General features: G+C 35.1%; 1 protein-coding gene across 6 annotated transcripts; it reads left to right on the forward strand.

The window, feature by feature from the left end:
* Nucleotides 1-15,245: 15,245 nt before the first annotated feature.
* Nucleotides 15,246-21,866, forward strand: LOC132606654 (probable protein phosphatase 2C 60). 6 transcript variants are annotated; one of them, XM_060320243.1, is made up of 6 exons: nt 15,246-15,269; nt 15,975-16,089; nt 17,179-17,614; nt 18,621-18,988; nt 20,287-20,523; nt 21,316-21,866. In XM_060320243.1, exons 3-6 carry the CDS (start codon nt 17,296-17,298, stop codon nt 21,556-21,558), a joined length of 1,167 nt encoding a protein of 388 aa, XP_060176226.1. In that variant the 5' UTR covers nt 15,246-15,269; nt 15,975-16,089; nt 17,179-17,295; the 3' UTR covers nt 21,559-21,866. The 6 variants fall into 6 exon arrangements, with proteins under 6 accessions (XP_060176226.1, XP_060176222.1, XP_060176224.1 ...); XM_060320239.1 differs by lacking the exon at nt 15,246-15,269 and adding an exon at nt 15,339-15,583; XM_060320241.1 differs by lacking the exons at nt 15,246-15,269; nt 15,975-16,089 and adding an exon at nt 16,314-16,380.
* Nucleotides 21,867-24,050: the final 2,184 nt, after the last annotated feature.

The raw sequence follows: 24,050 nt of genomic DNA on the forward strand, positions 1-24,050 counted from the left end.
ATAGATGTATGCACTTCAATTTTAATTCTCCGACACATTTATTTCCTCCGTGAACTTTTACTTGTTCACTTTTAACTTTTCACGTTCTTGCTGAATATTTATTCTCTTCTCATGTATACATGTATGCACTTTAATTTTAATTCTCCGACACATATTTATTTCCTCCATGCACTTTTACTTGTTCACTTTTGACTTTTCACTTTATTTAAGAATTAATAAATGAATTACTCCCTCCGTCCCATATTACTTGGCCACATTATTTGACTTTTCATGTTCTTTAAGAATTAATAAATGAAGTACTCCCTTCGTCTCATATTACTTGATCACATTACTATATTTGGCTTTTCACGTTTTTTAAGAATTAATAAATGAAGTACTCCCTTCGTCCTATATTACTTGGCCACATTACTAAAAATATATGTCTATATTTTCTTATTATATTTCTATTATATATAAGGGTGGTGGGAGGACCAACACAACTGTGACAACTTATACCAAAAGTTTTATAAATTGTACACGCAATGAATGCTTATACTAAAAGCTATATAACTTGTACACTTCAACCAACTACTTTTTTATCCCATACGGATATATATCATAGTACTTTATTCTCTTCTCATGTATACATGTATGCACTTATTTATTTCCTCCGTACACTTTTGACTTTTTACGTTCTTTAAGAATTAATAAATCTCACGTAGACATATGTCATAGTACTGAATATTTATTCTCTTCTCATGTATACACGTAGGGCTGTTCACGGTTTTGGTTAAAACCAAAACCAAATCGAAAATTTAACCAAACCAAATAAAAAAACCGACATTTGGTTTGGTTTGGTTTGGTTTGATTTGGTTTTAAATTTTAAAAACCGATAATATTTGGTTTGGTTATGGTTCTATTAAAAAATAACCGAATAAATAACCGAACCAAACCGATAAATTATATACATAAATTTTATAATTATTTATATGTATAATATTATTTTTTCATAAATAATTATAAATATTTTATACCTTTTAATCATTAATTTGATTTTTGGTCTACTTATTTCACATGATTGTTTAAGGCCCATGTTTTTAAGAATATGTCCAAGCCCATGTCTTTAAGTTTTTTAACTCTTTAAGTGTTAAGTGTAAACCTACTAACAGAAGCTCACCTTAGAGTCTAATGTTAACTTAAATTTTTAGCCTTTCTTTGTCAGTCATTTGATTTTAGCTTGTTTCTTCTTCTTTTTTTCGAATTTATACCTTTCTTTTTTCTTGTTTGAATGAGTCCTAAACTTCTAATATTTTTCACATGAAAAGGACAAAGGTTGTAGAATTGGAGGTTCATGTAGAAGATACTTCAGTAACATCAGCATTTGCCGTAACTCAAGCACATGGTAATGCCCTAATACTTCTTCCGTGGGTAATCCTCCTAAAAAGCAGAAAAGAACAACTCCTTATAATCGAGACCCTAGCCTTGGGGATAATGATAGAAAAACATCTGAAGTTTGGGATCTTTACACAAAGTTTTGTTAATAAAATGGGAGAATTGAGGGCAAAATGCAATTATTGCCCCAAAGTTTCGGATCATTACACAAAGTTTTTTTATTTCATATATTTTCATTTTAGTTTTAGGTAGTCTTTATGTTTAATTAATATGTAAACAACAACTAAAAGCTCTTATGCTCTACTTTATTTCCAGGTATGTGTATTAAGATGAAAAAAATGGTGCAGCCACTACTAAGTTAGTTTTTAGCTCTATATGTAATAGTTTAGCAACTTTGGGTAACTTGAGTACTACACTATCACTAATAGTGAAAATGTTTCTATGATGTATGTTTCACTTTAAACTATAAATAAAAGTTATCATTTGAACAAAAAAAAAGACATGTCTTTTTCAACTTTTTAATGTTTTATTGATAAGTCTCATGGCTGGTAGTCATAAACCGAAAAATCGAACCAAACCGACAATAACCAAACCGGTGGTTATTATTTTATTTGGTTTGGTTATGGTTTTAGATATTTAAAAACTAACTAAATTGGTTTGGTTATGGTTTTAATCAATAACCGACCCAAATCGAACCATGAACACCCCTATATACACGCATGCACTTCAATTTTAATTCTCCAACACATATTTATTTCCTCCGTGCACTTTTACTTGTTCACTTTTAACTTTTCACGTTCTTACTGAATATTTATTTTCTTCTCATGTATACAAGTATGCTCTTCAATTTTAATTCTCCGACACATATTTATTTCCTCCATGCACTTTTACTTGTTCATTTTTGACTTTTTACGGTCTTTAAGAATTAATAAAATGAAGTACTCCCTCCGTCCCAGATTACTTGGCCACATTACTTGACTTTTCACGTTTTTAAGGATTAATAAATGAAGTACTCCCTTCGTTCCATATTACTTGGCCACATTACTATACTTGACTTTTGACATTCTTTAAGAATTGATAAATGAAGTACTCTCTTCGTCTCATATTACTTGGCCACATTACTATACTTGTCTTTTCACATTCTTTAAGAATTAATAAAAAAAGTACTCCCTTCGTCCCATATTACTTGGCTACATTACTAAAAATATATGTCTATTTTTCTATTCTATTTTTTCTTATTATATATAAACGCCCAAGGTGGACGGAACACAGCAACAATGAGTTGTACAAAAAGCAACTGAATTTGTACTCTAAGTAGGGACTAACATGTGTACATTTCAGAAGTTGAATATTAATTCTACCTCTTGTGTGTTTACTTTTTAAGTCCTAACGGGTCCGAAGTATCTTAATTGTCCTTTTATTTCCTTCATTTGGCATATACTCCCTCTGTCTCAATTTAAGTGTCTACGTTTGACTAGACACGGCGTTTAAGAAATAAAGATAGACTTACAAATCTTGTGGTTCTAAATTAAAAATGTGTATAATATAATAAAACATCATTTGAATCTTGTGATTATAAACTTGACATGTAGGATATTTGAATTGTCAACTTACTAATTATAAAAAGAGGCGGACATAACCAAAATAAGACAATTTTTTTTATTTAACAACAAACGCCCAAGGTGGACGAACACAACAACAATAAATTGTACAAAAAACAATTGAAATTGTACTCTAAGGCGAGACTAACATGTGTATATTTCAGAAGTTTAACATTAATACTACCTCTTGTATGTTTACTTTTTAAGTCTGCGCGTGTCCGTATTGTCTCAATTGTTCTTTCATTTCCTTCATTTGGCATATACTTCCTCTGTCTCAATTTAAGTATCTACGTTTGACTAGTAATGGATCATTATACGAATGCACTTAATCTCTATGTGAATCTCTACATTTTCCCAATAAATAAAGATTATATCTTTCTATGATTTTCCCAAATATAAGAAAGTGACTATGAAGAACGATTAATCATGCCAAGTAAATTCTTCTTATTCCTAAGTAAATTTATTAAACAAAGTTTAAAGCTTTGAGTTCTTGTTAATTATTCTTACCAATCCTAATTATTTTCCCAAATAAATTAGGGTTTATGACTTTAATCAATATTTGCAACCATTAATTATGAATGAAGAATGAATAATAACTAAACCCTAATAATCCATTATTTGTATATCAATCACAAACTCAATCACAAAACACCCATCATTGGGTTCACAACCCTAGTAAGGGAATTTAGTTACTCATGACAAAGAACAAGAAAGAAGAAATTAAAGAATTCATAATTGTTTACTTTGGAATAAAAGAGGAATTGAGAATACTTGAATTGATGTTTGAATCTTCAAAAACTAGAGAGGATTTTATGTTCTAAGTCAAGAGATAAAAATATAATGAATGATGTCTATTAAAAACCCTACAATGACTATTTATAGGTTTTGGAAATACAAAAGTTACAGATTTGCACTTTGGTCCCGTCATGGCGAAATACGGTTCGTAAATCACTTTACGGACCGTAAAATGGTTTACGCCCCAGTCGTCTTCTCAGTTGTGTGCAATCTTCACTCTTCTAAAATACGGACCATAAAGTGGTTTACGGTCCGTAAACTGCATGTCGTCTTTCACTTTTCCAAACTCAGACTTTCTGCCAGATGCTCGAATGATTAAATACGTGATACTTTACGGACCGTAAACTGAAATACGGTCCGTAAACTGAGCTCGTAAATCACATTCTTCTCAACTTGACTTTATGTTTCTGAGATCCTTTAATACGATCATGGAATACTGTAGAATACGGACCGTAAACTGCATTTACGACCTGGTTCTGCACTTCAACTGTTATTATGCCGAATCTGTTCCTTTACCTGAAAAACACTAAAATCCACGTAAAATCACATAGGCTTTCTTAAAAACAAGTAAAACTTATAGTCAAAAAGCATTGATTGTGGCGTAAAATCATGCCACATCAACTAGACATGGAGTTTAAGAAATAAAAATAGACTTTTGAATCTTGTGGTTGTAAATTAAAAATGTGTATAATATAATAAAATATCCTTTAAATCTTGTGAGTATAAACTTGACATGTAGGATATTTGAATTGTCAACTTACTAAATATAAAAAGAGACAGACATAACCAACATAAGACAAATTTTAACAAAAATTGAGAAATTAAGGGAAAAAATAAGAGGACAACAACAACAACAACAACAAGCCCGGTATAATCCCACCATGTGGGGTCTGGGGAGGGTAGAGTGTACGCAGACCTAGCCCCCACCCTGAAAGGTAGGGCGGCTGTTTCCGAAAGACCCTCGGCACAAGAGAGGAGAACAAGAGAGGAAAAACAAGACAAAAGGTCATATAGGACCAAGCATATCGAAAACAATATGAAAGCAAGGGATAACAAAAACGAGAAAGTTATGGCAGAACAGTCCGGAAAGAAAGGAGCATTAACTACTATAGATAAATAAAATAACCAAAGTCCAACGGCCCAACAAATATAAGCAGCAATCACATGCAGAAATCAAATTGCAATAAACAAATGAGCAAAACTACAACTACTATGGTGAAAGGATTAGCCACCTAGCCTTTTATCCTAATCTGAGTCCTCCACAACCTCCTATCTAAGGTCATGTCTTCGGTGAGCTGAAACTGTGCCATATCCTGTCTAATCACCTCTCCCCAATACTTCTTCGGCCTCCCTTTGCCTTTCTTGAAGCCGTCCATAGCCAACCTCTCACACCTCCGCACTGAGGCATCTGTGTCTCTCCTCTTCACATGCCCAAACCATCTCAGTCTCGCTTCCCGCATCTTGTCCTCCACCGATGCCACTCCCACCTTGTCTCGGATATCTTCATTCCTAATTTTATCCCTCCTAGTGTGCCCTCACATCCACCGCAGCATTCGCATTTCCGCGACTTTCATCTTCTGAACGTGAAATTTCTTGACTGGCCAACACTCCGCCCCGTACAATAAAGTCGGTCTAACCACATTTTGAAGAACTTGCCTTTAAGTTTTGGTGGCACTTTCTTATCACACAGCACTCCGGAGGCGAGCCTCCATTTCATCCACCCTGCACCAATACGATGTGAAACATCATCGTCGATATCCCCATCTCCCTGTATAATAGACCCAAGATACTTGAAACTTCCTTTCTTTTGAATGGCCTGGGTACCAAGCCTCACTTCCTCGTCAGCCTCACGCGGTAGGCCACTGAACCTGCACTCCAAGTATTCTGTCTTGGTCCTACTCAATTTAAATCCTTTAGACTTCAACGTCTGTCTCCAGCCCTCCAGCTTATCGTTAACGCCGTTGCGAGCTCGTCAATCAGGACTATGTCATCCGCAAACAACATATACCAAGGCACCTCACCTTGTATATGTTGCGTCAATTCATCCATCACCAGGGCGAATAGAAACGGGCTAAGAGCTGATCCCTGATGCAACCTCATCATAACAAGGAAGTGCTCCGAGTTTCCTCCTACCGTCCTTACCCTGGTCTTAGCTTCATCATACGTGTCCTTTTTCGCTCTAATGTACACCACAGGTACACCTTTAGCCTTCAAGCATCTCCATAGGACCTCTCTTGGCACTTTGTCGTAGGCTTTTTCTAGGTCAATGAATACCATGTGCAAGTCCCTCTTCCGCTCCCTATACTGCTCCACCAATCTCCTTACAATATGAATGGCTTCTGTAGTCGAGCGCCCCGGCATGAATCCAAACTGGCTCTCTGAAATAGACACACCTCTCCTTATCCTCATTTCCACCACCCTTTCCCACACTTTCATAGTATGACTTAGCAGCTTGATACCTCTATAGTTGTTGCAGCTTTGAATGTCTCCCTTGTTCTTGTACACGGGAATCATTGTACTCCACCTCCATTATTCCGACATCTTCGCTGTCTTGAAAATGATATTAAACAACCCAGTCAGCCACTCCAAGCCTACCCTGCCTGCATTCTTCCAAAATTCCCCAGGAATCTCGTCAGGTCCGGTCGCTCTTCCCCTGCGCATCTTACGAACAACTCCCTTAACCTCCTCAACCTTTATACTCCTACATTATCCAAAGTTGCGACGCCTATCCGAGTGCTCCAATCTCCCAACACAATATCTCTATCCCCTCCTTCGTTCAAGAGTTCATGAAAGTATGACTGCCATCTCTGTCTAATGCGAGATTCCTGTACCAACACTTGGCCATCCTCGTCCTTGATGCACTTCACTTGATCCAAGTCGCATGCCTTCCTCTCTCTCGCCTTGGCGAGCTTAAATAGCTTCTTATCCCCGCCTCTGTCCTCTAGTTCTGCATAAAGGCGTTCAAAGGCTGCCGTTTTAGCCGCCGAAACTGCCAACTTCGCCTCCTTTCTCGCCATCTTATACTTTTTCCTGTTCGTCCGCTTCTCTTCATCATCCTTGCTATCTACCAACTTCACATATGCCTGCTTATTTGCTTTTACCTTCCCTTGGACTTCTCCATTCTACCACCAATCCCCTCGGTGCCCACCACGGCGGCCTCGTGAGACCCCCAATAAGTTTCTAGTTGCTTCCCTAATGCAACTGGTCGTCCTATCCCACATACTACTCGCATCCCCCCTACTATCCCACGCTCCCATAGCCATCAACTTCTCCCCCATCTCTAGGGCACTAGACGGAGTCAAACTTCCCCACCTAATCCTCGGTCGGTCATCCACGACCCTCCTCTTCTTCTTCCTTCTTATCTCCAAATCCATCACCAATAGCTTATGTTGGGTCGTAAGACTTTCACTCGGTATGACCTTGCAGTCCTTACAGAGGCCTTTATCATCTTTTCTAAGAAGCAGAAAGTCTATTTGCGTCGCAGCCACCGAGCTACGGAAGGTTACCAAGTGCTCCTTCTTATTCGGAAAACTCGAGTTGGCTACCACCAATCCAAAAGCTTTTACGAACTCCAGGAGTGAGACTCCTCCACCATTCCTGTCCCCAAAGCCAAATCCTCCATGCACCTCGTCATAACCCCTCGAAACAGACCCAATGTGCCCATTGAAATCCCCTCTTATAAATAACTTCTCAGTAGGCGGTATACTTACCACCACTTCATCCAAGTCCTCCCAAAAGAGCCTTTTTACCTCCTCGTCCAAACCCACTTGTGGCGCGTAGGCCCTAATAATGTTCAAGGTGAACCCTCCAACGACTAACTTAATCGCCATCATCCTGTCATTGATCCTCCTAACCTCTACCACCTGATCTCTAAGCTCACTATCTACTAAGATCCCTACCCTATTCCTATACCTCGACTTGCCCGAGAACCAAAGCTTGTACCCGTCTACCTCATTAGCTTTAGGTCCTACCAATTTAGTCTCTTGGACGCAAACTATATTAATCCTCCTCTTCCTAAGAATCTTAACTAGCTCTATGGACTTTCCCGATAAAGTCCCAATATTCCAAGACCCTACTCTCAACCTAGAAGCTCCCTCAACCCCTTTAGCCCCCCCCCCCCCCCAACCCTGGCCCCTGATCCCAACCGAGAACATGACCCTAGTCTACCATCCCTCACCAAAGCCAGTAAAACAAATATACGCTAGTGAAAGGTTAATCTAAGACAAACGAAGGATCAATACTAAAGCACAGGTTAGCAATAGTCTATAAGCAGTGAAACAAGCGGAGCAGACAAAATTTATAAGGCTAAAAGACAGGAAATGGGCTATTGGAGGTACCAACTCCAAGTAAATAAAACCTGTTCACCACTTAGAAATCTCTGTTCGTCGCCGGAAATGCTGTTCTCTGCCGGAAAATACTGTTCACTGGCTGAAATCACTGTTCACCGACCGGAATCACTGTTCACTGCCAGGAACTGCCGGAAAACTCGAGTACCTGTGCAGAAACTGCCCGGAAACCTACTGGTGGAGGATTTCCGGTCGCAGGGTAGAAGAGAGAGGAAAAGAGGAAAGAAAAACAAAAAAGGAAGAAGGAAAGAAAAGAAAAGAAAAGAGAGAACAGAGGAGAGAGAGAGAGATCTGGCCGGTCAGTGGTCGTCGTCACCGGTCGCCGGTGGCCGTTTGGGGTGGCTTGGTTGGGGGGTGGGTGGGGTGGGGGTTGGTGGGGGGGGGGGAGGAGCAAACTTACCGTTGGTGAGAGAGAGAGGAGAGAGAAGAGAGGCTCACTAGGAAAAACAAATATAGAGACTCACTAAAGAGAATCACAGTATTGCAAAATATACAAACCATAAAGACTAATTAAAGTGAGTAACCAAATTAATCATGTTGGGTCCCGTGCATCGCACGGGCATATTTTTCTAGTTGTATATATATATATATATATATATATATATATATATATGAGTATATGTATGTCCATCTTATATTACTTGCAGGGTAAGAAGTTTTTCTCCTATAAATAGGAGGGTGTTTTCTCCTATTATGGACATCATCAAAATATGACAATAAAATCTCTTCTCAAGCTTCCTCTCTAATTCTCTTATTTCACTCTCAATGTATTATTTTATAACAGTTCCATGATAATTGATCATTTTCAGTACTGGCAACCAATGAAGGAAGGCCCATACATTAATTTTGCACGCACATTTTATTGCTGGGTGACCCCTTTCCTAGCGTGATAAGGCACGTGACTACCCTAATCGAAAACTAAGAAAATTCCATCCACAAAAAGTGCACAAGTAATTTTTTTAATTTTTTACATGAACAATATATATAATTTAAACTTTAATATTAATATTTGAATTCTAAATTGAATGTCTTCTATTTCTTTCATCTCAAATTCATGTTTCTTCCTGTATAAATATTAACAAAAACTTTTACTTTGTACTTGATACAACTACTGACACAAATTGTGAGATACTTCTTTTACAATTGGTGAATCCAAAGGTTTGAGAACCAAACAAGTGTAACAATTAGATCTACAAATTTGTAAAAAAATAAAATAAAAATTGCGTTAGTTATACGAGACACAAAATAAAATTTCCCACTATTAACAATCGATTTATTTTTTATCTACTGATTAAATGAAACAAAGAAAGTTATCCTATAAGACAGTCTTCTTTATCTATTTTCCCATGTTTACAGCCGTTGAATAGCATATTTTGATCTTAAATTAGAAACGAGACCTTAAACTAGATCTTTTACCGAAAGTTTTTTTTTTTTTTTTCATTTTCAAAGATCTTTTTGGCGAAATTACTAAAAGTTAAAATGTCGTAGGACAATAGTCTGTCAGATAGAACTGGAATATAATTAAGTGATTAGTTTCCATAAGTGGGATCAAACCAGTTATGTAAGTTCACCTTTTGAGTGGTCGATGAGCAAAAGGGAAGCATTAGCACCAATGTCAGCTGTTTTGCTAAAGACCTATACCCACAAATATCATCAACTTGCTAGTTAAACCTAACCAAATATTGAACATGAAAATTGAAAGCATAAACTGGATCACTTCAATGTGCACTCATAAGAGTGGACTGTGTCCTTTTGTGTTATTGTGGTCCCTGTGGTTTTATCATATGATATTACATACTAATCTCTTTCTCTCTTCGTTTCAAATTTTAAAAAAAATCAAGAGGTTCGAAGTACGCGAATAAAATATTCTAGTTAGGTCTTAATTCGATACATCAATTTTTAAAATTAAATTTACACATTTAAAGTAGATGTGAAAGTATTGTGCTAAAGAAAAAGTTGTTTGTATCCCTAAATAACAACAATGTCATATGAATTGAAACAGAAACTTAGTTCACATATCCACTAATCCCTTATAAATTATAAGAAAATATAATTATATCCGTAACTATACACGACCGAGATAATGCTCTATGCTGGTAAAAAATAGTACTACTAAAGTCACAAGTTTAATTTATTTATTACATTAATTATAACATACACGTACATATACTTAGTCACACACATTTTGCAAAGAGTCATCCGTTTATCAAATGGCTCTAGCTTAATATGTAAAACAGAAATGATACTGATCCAATCATGTAAAACAAGAATTACGGTTTAATTCAATTAAGCACCTGAACATATGATAAAATATTCTCATTAGATACTTTCTGTTTATGTTTTGAGTCCTTTTTTTGCGCATGTTCTTAAGCGTTTATTGGGTAGTTAGAATCATATAAAATATGCCATCTCCTTTCATTATATACATCATCTTCGAGGGAAACATTCACGAGGTTTACAAGGCTTATTGAATTTACTGCGTGTAATTAAAAGAGGTGACATATTTTAAGTGGTTAATTTATTTATGTAACGGACACTTGAGAACATACACCAATTTTTTTTCTTCAAAATTTGAACCGAAAGTGTCTAATATAAATTTTTTATCATATATTCAGGTGCTCAAAACAAGTCTTAATTCGAATGTCAAAATGAAATTTACTGACAAATTTGAGTCACTAGCGAGGTATTATGAGCCTGTTTGGATGGACTTAGGCCTATAAGCTGTTTGCAACTTATAAGCTAAAAAAAATAAGTTGGGGTAGTCTAACTTATTTTTTTTTGGCTTATAAGCTGTTTTCAGCTTATAAGTTACTTTAGATAAGCTAAGTCAAATAGACCCAATTATTTTTTTGAGCTTATTTTAAGTACAAAATGACTTTAAGCTGGTCAGCCAAACACTCAAAAAAGCTGAAAACCAATCCAAACGGGCTCTATATATTAAACCTTCATTAATTAATAATTGCAGTATTAGCTACTTCAATATCAATTATATATGCAACCATGCAAGTAAAGAAGATACTTGTTATCGAGATGAGCGTGATGTGATAGTTGATTAGCTGTTTAGTCTTCATTATCAGTTAGTTTAACCTAATTTTCCTAGCTAGTGATGAAGAGAAATGAAAGAGAATGCTGATGAAAATGGAAGATCGTCACAGCTGTTCAGTTGCTTTATCCAACAAGCGAAATAATTATTCGTACTTGAAAAATGAATAGTTCCAAAATGTACTACATTCCTCATTATTACATCGATCCACATTTTTCGAGTTATCCTTAAAAAGAGATATGGTATCCGAGGAAAATGATAAGAACAGATGACCATTTAAAACTTGAAGGTTCTCTCGTACCATGTATGTCAAACAAGCGAGAGATTCGGTAACTAGTGAAAACAACGTGGTAAACATACAAGAAACACGAATTAAAGCAAGTTAATTAGTAGTATATATTGATTCGAAAAAATATTTAAATAAATTTGTTTTTGATATTTTAAGTTTTAAAATGGGATGGTTGCACACTTTACTATTTTTACCATGTTTCTATTTTCTAATATAACTTTTGGACGAAGAGGATTCAATTGAACCCTTTCATAGAACTTAGCTCCACCACTGAGTTCGATGAACTCTCGCCTAGCTATGATAAAAAAGAATATATTGTTTGGCCATGAAAAAGAAACCTACCCCGCAGTGAGGGATCAACTTGTTAAATACATAATCAAGTAACTAAAAAGTATTACATATCCCCACTCTTCTAATAACATACATATTGCATTGCTCTCTACTATAAGGCGTTTATGTTCAATTCATGTGTTGTGGAGAGATGAATCTTGGAGTATTAAAAAATTAAGAAACAAGAAAGCACTTAGGTTAATCTCTAAAAGTTCTTCAGTAGGAATCCAGTAGCTTTGGTTGGCTACCTGAACTTTCACTTTGTTGGTGAGGATTCGAATCCTCACGTTGTAATCTCCTCCCCCAACCCTCAATGTAATTAATTTTTTTTTTTTAAAAAGTTCTTCAAACCAATTCAGATACTTTTATTTAAAACAATGGTAATCACCTTCAAAAGCTACCGCTAATTATAAACACTGTATAATTAAAGAATAAGATTTGATTCTCTTGTGAAAAGCAAGCTGATGGCAAATAAATATTAAAATGGTTAATGGAGTTGCATGATGGTCTCTTTCTTATTTTAGATTAGGTAATCACGCTAATCACTAAGCATGGGGTGTCTAAGCATGTATTTTAAAGTATTCATAGCCTTAGGCTTGTGCGATCATCACATTGGTAACAGCTTAAAGCGCCAACAAACAACATGGTGACACAAGGATGCTTGTTGAATTGCTAGACATATATTTATATTAACACTTCCTGAATTTTCACGTGCTTAACATAAGAAAATAAGTCTAAGTTTCATAAGTGAAGGCACGTCTGACATCGTATCTATAACAAATACTCTTACATAAATGTTATAATTTTTAATTATTTAAACTTTTAGATAATACGGTTCATATAATTCAAAATTTAAAATTCAATATGATCTCAAAACGGTCTATTAATGCGCTTCAAACTTGGATAAGTGTCACCTTCATTTACTATTAAATTCAAGTTGGAGCAATATTATCTGTGGATGGACCACGTCGCGCTGAAATAGAAAAAGTAGTTTTCTCAGAATTTGCCAAAAGAGCAAACCTACAAAATATTTATTTGGTTTATGAACTTCATTTTTTTTTTTTATAACCAAATATAAACACACAGATCCATATATATGGTGGGTGCTTTTATTGAACCAAGTATACACTAGATGCACTTGCATTTCTGTTGCTAGCTAGTGGGCCATAAAAATGACTTATGAGACAGACACAGCAATTAGAAGGGACTGTGGGGTTTCCATGAATATATAAAACCCTGCTATGACAAGTTATTATCAAAAAAGAAAACGACTGCTCATAAGTCTCATATCACCAATGGAGTTCCCTCGTCACTGACCATTATTAATTCAAGCCAGGGGAAGGAGTCAAGTAGCATGTAAATTTCACCAACAACGTAAAAAGAAGTTACTATGTGTATATACATTGGCAATTGGTATAGAATCTTATATTTTTATTTATTTTTACTTCTATAAGAATAAGATGTTGACTTGAGGGGGAAAAAAAAAAACGAAATGTATGTGTTCAAAGTAAAGTCGCAGTGATCCTCTCATGAAATAATATGTACAATAATAATGCATTGAATATTTATTGCTTAAGGAGATTTTAGACCAGGCCTCAATTTTCCTTGGGACAGCACATCCCACAACGTAAGTTTAATAAGTCTTTATGGACAAACTACTGAGATTGTTGGTAAATATCATAGTTTAAGTTTTATGCGCGGATAGTGTAAAAAATAATAATCTTACGTTACGTTTTATGCGTTATTTATATATTAACTAGAGGTAATTGTTTAAAATAAGCAAGAGCCCGTTTGACTTAGCTTATAAGTTCCTGAAAACAGCTTATAAGCTGTTTTCAGTTTTTTTGAGTATTTGACTGGCCAGCTTATAAGCCATTTTATGCTTAAAATAAGTCAAAAAAATAAGTTTGCTCATTTAGCTTAGCTTAAAAAAAGCAGCTTTTAAGCCCATCCAAACAGGCTCAAGTTGATAATTGAATACGACGGTAAGCATTAAGCAACATGTCATTCGCGAATAAATACACTAATGTGTAAAATTCTTTATAGTATTGGTTTTGCTGATGCTTTGGACATAGCAGTTGATAGCAGCAAAGAAGGAAATAGAAAAGCATTACTATGTCACTCACAAGATATTACTGTCACCACTATGCTGCAATTTTAACTATTAATGCTCACATATATAGTGGAGTATGTGCTCTGGTTCCTATGAAGTAGGAAAGTGAAGAAAGATAGTTGTCCAAATGTGTTAATCAATTTGAAAAAAAGAAAAGAGTTTAAAATAACATAAATCAAAGTGCAATAGGCATAATGCATTCTGCTTAATGTATCACAAGTCAATTGGATGGAAAGCGACGCCCCAATAAGCTCATTAATTAAAGCTCAGTGCACCTCTACTAAATAATTTGTCACAACATAAAAAGGCTTCCAATCCCTTTGCTGTTTAGGCCACGAATCAGCAGCTCTATACTATTGAGTGTGTGAATAAACTTTCATATTAAAGTTTGATAAGAAAAAGTTAGGTCTAAGAAAGTGTCAGTGCCGTGGTGAGGGACTTTTTAGAAAATACTATGATAACTTAACTCAAAGTAATTAAGAATCAGATTATGTTACAGAACGTTTTTAGATTGGCTTAACCAAGCAGACACTCCCCTCCACAAAATTACATTCTCATTCAAGAAATAACAAAACCAAAACCTTATACTAGTAATAACCAATAATTTACCACTTAATTAGTGAAAGTGTTGTGACAAAAACTTCTTAATTTCATGTTACATTGAGGATCCACATCTTCCATTTTCACCTTACTAATTATATATTGTTAGTACTAATATCAATTAAGGTCAAATTAACATTCATGATATTGTCTGAAGTAAAACTGGAAGAATTTTTAAGTTTGTGCTCACAATACAAAAAAATTGGTGGGTTAAATACGAATTTCACAACCCCGTTGAAGTTACCTTTTTTCTTACTTAGAGACGATTTTATAATTTTCAGTCAGTAAACATATAGTTACATCAAATACACCTGTTGTCATGACAGTGAAACAAAATTACGAGTAGATTTTTTTGTTCCAATTTATGTGAATGCTTTAAAATCAAGTCATTAAAAGTAAAATAAAAATTTTAAAATTAATTTTCTTAAAATATAAAAATAATTATTTTTTAATACAAAGTAAAATAAAAAGTATCTCAAAGATATTGAGTAATAATAAAGTATATATGTTGAAGATCAAGAGAAAGATAGGCACCCCACCTCCACCACCACCAAAAAGAAAGAGAAAAACACATGATGGGAGTACTTTATATGGATAAATAAATGATCTTATTAATATATTTCTGATAACCAGCCAAGTTTGCTTGATATGAGGATATTTCATGGAAATTCCAATTCCAAGTAAAAGACTATTGCAAAATATTAAAATAAAATAAAAATCATTGACTCTTTTGGAGTGTTTCACTTTCTTCTCTCTAGATTTTCTCTTTCTATCCTCAAAGGTATGTGTGGAGCCCATTGCTTTGCTGGCTTCAAGCTCTCCATTGTTGGATTTATAATGGGGTTTGTTTTCTTGAAAGTTTCAGTTGGTCCAATGAAAACAAATAACACTAATTGATCACTCCTTTTCATACTCTTATGTATTTTGTTCCATCACTTTATTATAACCTTCATCCTTCCATAATAGTAATAAGTGTGTGAAAAAAACAAAAAAGATTATCAAAATCAAACCCCACTTTAGTTTTCCTTTTGATTTGTTGGATCCATAGATCTAACACTCTTTCACTTTCAGATCTTCTATTTTCCACTGTAAAAGGTTAGTTTTTTTTTTTTTTTTTCAAGAACTTGTTTTGCCTTATCTTTAATTGGTTTCAAATGGTATTTATTTGATTCTTGAAATTTGGGTATATAAGAAAGTTTGTTTCTTTATTCTTTTTTCTTAGCAAAAGTTGGACCTTCTGGATGCAAACTGACTGACCATACAGTTCTTTTGTTGAAAAAGTGAAATTTGACTAATCTCATTTTCAAAGTTCCTGTTTTTTTTTTTTTTTTTTTTTATTGCTGTTGAATTTTCTCATTTGATACTTTGTTCCTTCATTATATAGTATTCTCTTCTTGATGTGCATTTTGTTTTTTTATTTGTAACTTAATCTTGTCAATATTATTGTTTACTTCAGCTTATTTGGTTGATGATATTGTTTTTGTAGATTTGTAGAACACATATTACTTGCTTTGAGGAGGAACATATGCAAAGTTGAGGTTTACTAGAAGAGCCAAGGTTTAATTAGTGTCCTGTTTAGATGGTGTATTGGAGGAGATGAGGTATGTTAGTAGTATTAGAGCCCGTTTGGATTGACCTATAAGTTGTTTTCAGTTTTTTTAGTGTTTGACTGGTCAGCTTAAAGTCATTTTATGCTTAAAATAAACTCAAAAACATAATTGAGTCTATTTAACTTAGCTTATCAGAAAAACAGCTTATAAATTAAAAAAAAAAAATTACACTACAAATATATATATATATATTTTTTAAACTTATAAGCTCATCCAAACAGGCTATTACTGAACTTCTTCAGGGCCTGTTTTCAGCCAGGGCGAATCGACACGTTCATACAGGTTCGGATGCAAAATATTTAAAAAAGATAAAAATCATTGACTCTTTTGGAGTGTTTCACTTTCTTCTCTCTAGATTTTCTCTTTCTATCCTCAAAGGTATGTGTGGAGCCCATTGCTTTGCTGGCTTCAAGCTCTCCATTGTTGGATTTATAATGGGGTTTGTTTTCTTGAAAGTTTCAGTTGGTCCAATGAAAACAAATAACACTAATTGATCACTCCTTTTCATACTCTTATGTATTTTGTTCCATCACTTTATTATAATCTTCATCCTTCCATAATAGTAATAAGTGTGTGAAAAAAACAAAAAAGATTATCAAAATCAAACCCCACTTTAGTTTTCCTTTTGGTTTGTTGGATCCATAGATCTACCACTCTTTCACTTTCAGATCTTCTATTTTCCACTGTAAAAGGTTAGTTTTTTTTTTTTTTCAAGAATTTGTTTTGCCTTATCTTTAATTGGTTTCAAACAGTATTTATTTGATTCTTGAAATTTGGGTATACAAGAAAGTTTGTTTCTTTATTCTTTTTTCTTAGCAAAAGTTGAACCTTCTGGATGCAAGCTGGCTGACCATACAGTTCTTTTGTTGAAAAAGTGAAATTTGACCAATCTTATTTTCAAAGTTCCTGTTTTTTTATTGCTGTTGAATTTTCTTATTTGATACTTTGTTCCTTCATTATATAATACTATTCTCTTCTTGATGTGCATTTTGTTTTTTATTTGTAACTTGCAAGATTGTGTTTTCTTGTCAATACTATTGTTTACTTCAGCTTATTTGGTTGATGATATTGTTTTTGTAGATTTGTAGAACACATATTACTTGCTTTGAGGAGGAACATATGCAAAGTTGAGGTTTACTAGAAGAGCCAAGGTTTAATTAGTGTCCTGTTTAGATGGTGTATTGGAGGAGATGAGGTATGTTAGTAGTATTAATGAACTTCTTCAGGGCCTGTTTTCAGCCAAGGGCGAATCGACACGTTCATACAGGTTCGGATGCCAGTGGACGTCAAGATGGGCTGTTATGGTATAAGGATACAGGGCAACATTTTAATGGAGAGTTCTCAATGGCTGTAGTTCAGGCTAATAATCTATTGGAAGATCAGAGTCAAGTCGAATCCGGGTGCTTGGGCTTACATGATTCAGGACCATATGGTACCTTTGTTGGAATTTATGATGGACATGGTGGCCCTGAGACTTCAAGGTTCATCAATGAGCACCTCTTTCATCATCTCCAGAGTAAGTTTTTATACCCCGTTCGAATCAATTCCTTCAATAATCAATACTATTTCGATGCTTCATGATGAGGGGAGCTGAATCTTATCTTCTTACTTTTAAAATTGTTGATTTAGATGTATTTTGAGTAGCAATGTATTACTCCTTCCAGAGTGTCCACTTAGCCATTTGCACAACCTTAAGAAAATACTAACTCCTAGGTAAAAATAGTTAATTTGACTAAACTACTCCTAATTAAATAAGTGTTGGGATTTGGTCACTTAACACTTAATAAGGGCAAATCTGAAAAAATAAGGTTAATTTTTTCTTGATTTGGTAAGTGGACACTCATTTTGAACCAAAAAATAAAGGCAAAGTGGACACTCTTTTGAACCGGAGAGAGTAGTACCTTTTATGGACCATAGTTAAATAATCAAACGTCGAAGGAACCCCCGGTGCTTTGACTTAGTGGTAAGAGCACAACGCTTAATGTGTGGTTAGGCGCACGTCATGGGTTCAACCCTGCCGCAGGCAAACACCCACTAATTAAGTGGAGATGAGAAAAGGGGCGAGCCCATTATCCATAGAGTTTCGGAACCCTTGGGGATTTATCGGTTAGTAGACAAAATGTCACAGTAAAAATAGAGTACTCCTCTGTCCCAATTTATGTGAAGGGGTTCGGAATACGAGGGTCAAACAGTTAACTTTGACTATGAATTCGGGTATAAATTCTTCAAATTTTAAAAAATAAACTTTACATATTTGAAAATTACATGAGCAGTACTAGAGTTAACATAGCTAATGATTCAATTTTAAAAAAAAAGTTGAGAAAATTATAGTCAAACAAAATTACAAAACACCTATTTGACTCCCCAAATAGTGACACCTTCACATAAAATGGGATGGAGGGAGTATTCTAAAAGCAAAGTAGCTCTTTTTGGTGAAGTTATTATATAAACTTCAATGGACAATATTTTTATAATTTTGCGGCCTCTAAGTTTTCACTCAACCAAGTAATTCAAATATGCAGTGTTTACGTCGGAGCAGCAATCCATGTCTGTGGAGGTGATCCGGAAGGCATTTCAAGCAACAGAAGAAGGTTTCCTCTCAGTTGTCACAAGGCAATGGCCCGTAAAACCTCAGATTGCTTCTGTTGGATCATGCTGCCTAGTTGGAGTTATCTGCAATGGGACATTATATATTGCCAACCTTGGCGATTCACGAGCAGTCTTGGGGAGCCTTGTCAAGGCAACTGGAGAGATTCTTTCTATTCAGCTTTCTGCAGAACACAATGCAAGTATCGAATCTGTAAGGCAGGAAATGCAGTCTTTGCATCCAGATGACAAGCAAATTGTAGTTTTAAAGCACAATGTCTGGCGCGTGAAGGGCCTTATCCAGGTAACATCTTGTTTGCATTCCTAAGTTGTTTCTGTTTATGTTTTCCCAGCTCAACATATCGTCGATACTTTTATGACTTATTGTTCTTTCTATTTCTTAGCAAGGAGGATCATCATAGACTTTAAATATTGTTATTGCACCTTAACTATTTGTGTATTCTTTTGAACTTCAATATAAGCTTGTAATGGTTTTGCTTTTGACATTATTATTACTTGTAGTAACAATACTAGCCTTTGTTGTCGCCTACTGTATTGATGAAATGGTATTTAAAGTTGTTACCCCACCTGAATAGCATTTCAAAGTTGAAGATCTTGTCTTCCTTCGATTGGAGAATCTTTGTTTGCTCTTCCGGCTTTTTATATTTAAAGCTCTAATTTCTGCTAGCAACTGAGTATTCAAGAACCAATATACATAAGTATGCTCTGAAGGTCATGCTTCTCCTTTCTTTGTTCTAGTATTTGCGGCATGCTGTGCTTTTTTTTTTTTTTTTTTTTCGTTTTCAAATTTCAGCTGTGTTTTTGGCCCTAGTGTGTCCCTGATAACGGAAGTGCAAGTACAAAATTGGGTTTGTTAAGTCCCGTGTCTTGTGTTTCTCATGTATAGGGGTATCTAATCCGATGTTTTATTATGATTCCCTCTATCTAGGAGATGCATATGATGATAATTCTTGTCCAATGTTTGAACTGTTCCTGCACACTTGTTACTCTTCTTAGTTTTTGGCTTTTTGTTATATACTACCGTTAATAATGCATCCTCTTAATTTAAAAAAATGCACCCACTTGTGTGGAAAGTGATATACTTCCCTTGATATGAACTGTGGTAGTCTTTATGTCCAAACTATGTATCACATAAATGTGTAATTAATGATAATGCTCTCCTTTCGTGAATGTCATCCTATTATTAAGATCATCAGAATGGAAATATGAAGGTTCAATTTCTTAAAGAGGCGATGTTTTGTTTAGCAATTTGTTAAACATTCTCAGCAGCCCTTCGAAAGACCTGCATGGTAATGGTTTTCTCCTTTTGAGTGTTACAACAGAACTTCTGTATGACCTCTGCATTTGTTTTGGGACAACACTAAATTAATTTAGTTCGCATGACGCATTCCATATACTTATGATGGGCTGATGTTCAGTTTCAATCTTTTGGAAACATAGCTCCTTTGCCACTAATGGAGGAGCATACTTTTAGGGAGTTCAGTTACGTTAAAAGCATGGCTAATCTACTGTTACCTTCTCAAAAAAAAAAAAGCATGGCTAATCTGCTGTCTTAGCTGATTTATATACTCCATCTTGCAGATTTCAAGATCCATTGGTGATGTGTACTTAAAGAAAGCTGAATTCAACAGGGAACCGTTGTATGCTAAGTTTCGTCTGCGTGAACCGTTTACAAGGCCCATATTGAGTTCAGATCCAGATATTTTGGTGCACCAGGTGCAACCTCAGGATCAGTTTGTTATATTTGCCTCGGATGGTCTCTGGGAGCACCTAAGTAACCAAGAAGCTGTTGACATTGTACAAAAACACCCACGCAATGTAAGAGATCCCCTTGATACATGCTTTTGCCATTGTCTTAGTTTTTTCCGTGATTCTACCTATAAGGAAGCACTTTTTCATTAAAATTTCAGGATTCCTGAAATCAGTAAAAGTCCTATAGTAACATTATATAATCATTAAAGGCATAGGTGTAAATCTCTCTTACAAGTGAATCATCATTGCTTGGCTCTTTGATGGTTGACCTCCTATTTTTGTCCTATAAACCTCTTGGCCAAGCTTCCACTAACTGCATATTTTGAAAAGTGCTTTATGTAAGAAGTGGCTTTAAGGAAAAAGTACTTTTGGAGAATAACAGTTTGTGTTTGGCTAATCAATTTCAAAAACACTTCTGTCAATATTAGAGTAGTAATTTGTGCTTGGTCAAGGTTCTAAAATTGCCTAGGGCTGAAAAATAACTTCTGCTGCTACTCAAACACACTTATTTCGTTCCTAGAAGCTTGGCCAAATGCCTCAACTCTCTAAAATTAGCACTTTTTAAGAAAAATAGGCATTTTTGGTTTCGCAGAAGCTTGGCCAAACATGCTTTCATCAGCTCTCTTCCCTTAAATTTCTTAACTGCAAGGGAAGTCGGATATTATATACTCTCCTCTTTTTCCGTTTTGACTGTTCGGAAATAAAAGAGGAGAATTCTGACTTTGTTTGTTCTAATTTTTTTGAAACTGGTACTATTAATTTGTTTGTTCTAATTAGATGTAATACAAAGCAATATATCTCAATTACAGAAGAAAAAAAGTTGACCAAACTTAAAAACTCTTCTTTGCCATTTGACAGGGGATCGCCAAAAGACTAGTAAAAACTGCATTACAAGAAGCAGCAAAGAAGAGGGAGATGAGGTACTCAGACTTGAAAAAAATCGACCGTGGAGTACGTCGACATTTCCACGATGACATCTCCGTTGTGGTAACATTCCTCGACTCGGATCTCGTGAGCAGGGCTAGCTCTGTGAAGGCGCCTAACCTGTCTGTAAAAGGTGGCGGCATAAGTCTGCCTCGAAACACACTTGCTCCAACCTAACGTGGTGCCTCGATCAATGAAGCTCTTCCAAATGATGTTGGTACTAATTGCTTGTGAATACCAGGTAGCTTCTGAAAAGATGATAACAGCAGGCCTACATTTTTGTTTGTTTTAATGTACACCTTTAGTTTAACTGAGATTAATACAGATTTAGTTCCTATGCTCGAGGGACTTGAAAAAAGAGATCTACACAATTATGTGGCGTAATTCCTTAGGCTTCCTCTACTCGTTTATTTGGATTTTGTAAATTATTATGTGACCTGGCCGCTGTAAATGTTTTTATGCCTTAATTATTCTTTAACGGTCTATTTCTGACTGCTGCTAGATTGATGAATGCAAAGTGTCAGCTGGAATGATGGGTTGGTTTTAGATTTGCATTTAACTTGTAGATCGGGTAAATTCTTTTTAGTGTAGCAAGTAATGTGCCTTATTTTCCAGGTTACTAGTCTCACTGTTTAAGGATCACTATTTGTATTTATCTTTACGTGATCTAATTCTTTTAAATTGTCAGCAAGTATATAGAAGTTAAACTCGGTTGCCAGTTAAACTCGGTTGCCTTTTGGCGTTCAACACGGGGTTGTTTGGGTTGCAGTAAGATGCCATCTGTTGAAGATTTGTGCATTAATCATGGTGAAGCCATCCAGACAGCTTCTAGTTCAATTTCAAACATTTTGTTTAAGTTCCTTTTGCATGTATTGCCGTATAAATTGTGGAAGCTTGCTCTTTGAAGCTCCACATTTGATTTCTTGTTTAATTTGTCACCTTAGTTGTATATAGTATAATACCATTTGTACCCTACACTGATCTGATACCAAAAAAAAAAAAAAAGGTGTTGAAGGATGAATAACAATACGAAATTATGGTCAAATAAATTACGCCAAATTAAGTATGCGACGCGAATTACTTGGCAATGGCCAATGGGTCCTGAATGCCAAATGATTTGAGAAAATAAAAGGTAAACGACGAATTGTGGCTTTGATGGTTTGGGACCTAATTCGGTAACAGTCTAGCTCTTACTGTATCCAAATCCCTTACAACTGTTCCCAACTGTAAAATGGTCTACATCTAAGCTTTTTTTTCTTCTTCTGCATGGGGTAGGAACTGGAACCCTGGATGGGAGTAGAAAACTAGGATCCAAAAATAAAATAAATTGTTGTTACTGTTTGATTAGTGACTGTTAATTTTCTAAAATTATGCTGACTGTTCATTATGGATATTACTGGAAACTATGTATGACACTTGTATTGTCGCAGAAAATGAGTATACAATCAACAACACAATCAACATCATGCCATTGCCTTTAAGTTGTTGCTTAATCCACAATAATTGAGCACAATAAGAGGATGAAACTACATATTTTGTGGTAGCTGTACGTACCAACTAAGTTTTCCTTATGATTTTTCCCTCATATGACGATAGTTAAACTTTAAGGGGTCGTTATACCAGGATTAGTTATTCCACCCTTCTACATGAATGAAATAACACTACAATCTCGAGATTAGTTATACCGTGATTTTATCCCAACCAAATGTGAGATAAACTCATCTCAAATATAATCCCGGGATTATTTATCCTTATCCCTCGTACCAAACGAGCCATAAGGATTTCAAGATAGCAAGGACATTATGTGAATTTGAATTTAATTAATTATTATTACCATTCTTCTTCGCAGCATACTATAGATCCTTGTGATCCAGCCCTTCCCTGGAGCCCGCAGACAACGGGAGCTTAGTGCATCGTGCTGCCTTTTACCATCCTTCTTCTATGGGGCATTATTTTTCCCTGCAGTATTACACTCAGTGGGGGGTGGTGGAGCCTTGAGGGCTAGTGACATACGTAGAATTTTGCACAAATAATTTTTGAACGAGCAATTCTTCTTAAAGTTTAAATCTTGATTCTTGCCCATAGTTGATCTACTCACAGTCATGTTAAGCTATAAGGTGACAGGAAGCTGATTAAGGTATGACCAAACAGCTCCCTATCACATTGCTGTAAGAGATTTAAGACATGTTACATATATTTTCTTGTCTGCATGTAAGAAGTTTCTTTTCTCGTCTTATTATGCACGATCCTTTTCGTTTCAAGTATTCTTTCTTCCAAATATACTATCCTTTATTTCCTCATATCAGAAACAGTAAATGTAATTCCAAATGTCAATTCTGATCTTTGTTTCAAGTGGTTTATTACTTGCACATTTTGTTGGTCGGTACGACATTCTAATTTTGTGTTATCTATCCTTAAATGATAGCATACCGGACAAATCATATGGTGGCTAGATTAAAAGATTTATGAAGTGAGATGTTGCAAATTTTGTCTTTGTTTAGACGAAAATGCAAGCACATGCAACATTCCAATAATAATCCAAGTATAGTTGAAAAATATGTATATTAATATATTGAAAATCTCTCAAAGTAATTTAAAAAATCTGACCAGATGCCACTTGGGAGCTAATAAAATTCATATTTCTCGAATGGATTACCTGTTAATCTTGA

This window comes from Lycium barbarum, chromosome 8 (assembly GCF_019175385.1).
Source record: "Lycium barbarum isolate Lr01 chromosome 8, ASM1917538v2, whole genome shotgun sequence".
In the NCBI taxonomy this organism is placed as follows: domain Eukaryota; kingdom Viridiplantae; phylum Streptophyta; class Magnoliopsida; order Solanales; family Solanaceae; genus Lycium; species Lycium barbarum.

Excerpts from the sequence above, each read along its gene's own strand:
- LOC132606654 (XM_060320243.1), top strand. The coding sequence starts at position 17,296 with ATGTTAGTAGTATTAATGAACTTCTTCAGGGCCTGTTTTCAGCCAAGG. Across the intron at positions 17,615-18,620 it reads CCTCTTTCATCATCTCCAGA|TGTTTACGTCGGAGCAGCAA; the intron begins GTAAGTTTTTAT and ends TCAAATATGCAG. Across the intron at positions 18,989-20,286 it reads GCGTGAAGGGCCTTATCCAG|ATTTCAAGATCCATTGGTGA; the intron begins GTAACATCTTGT and ends TCCATCTTGCAG.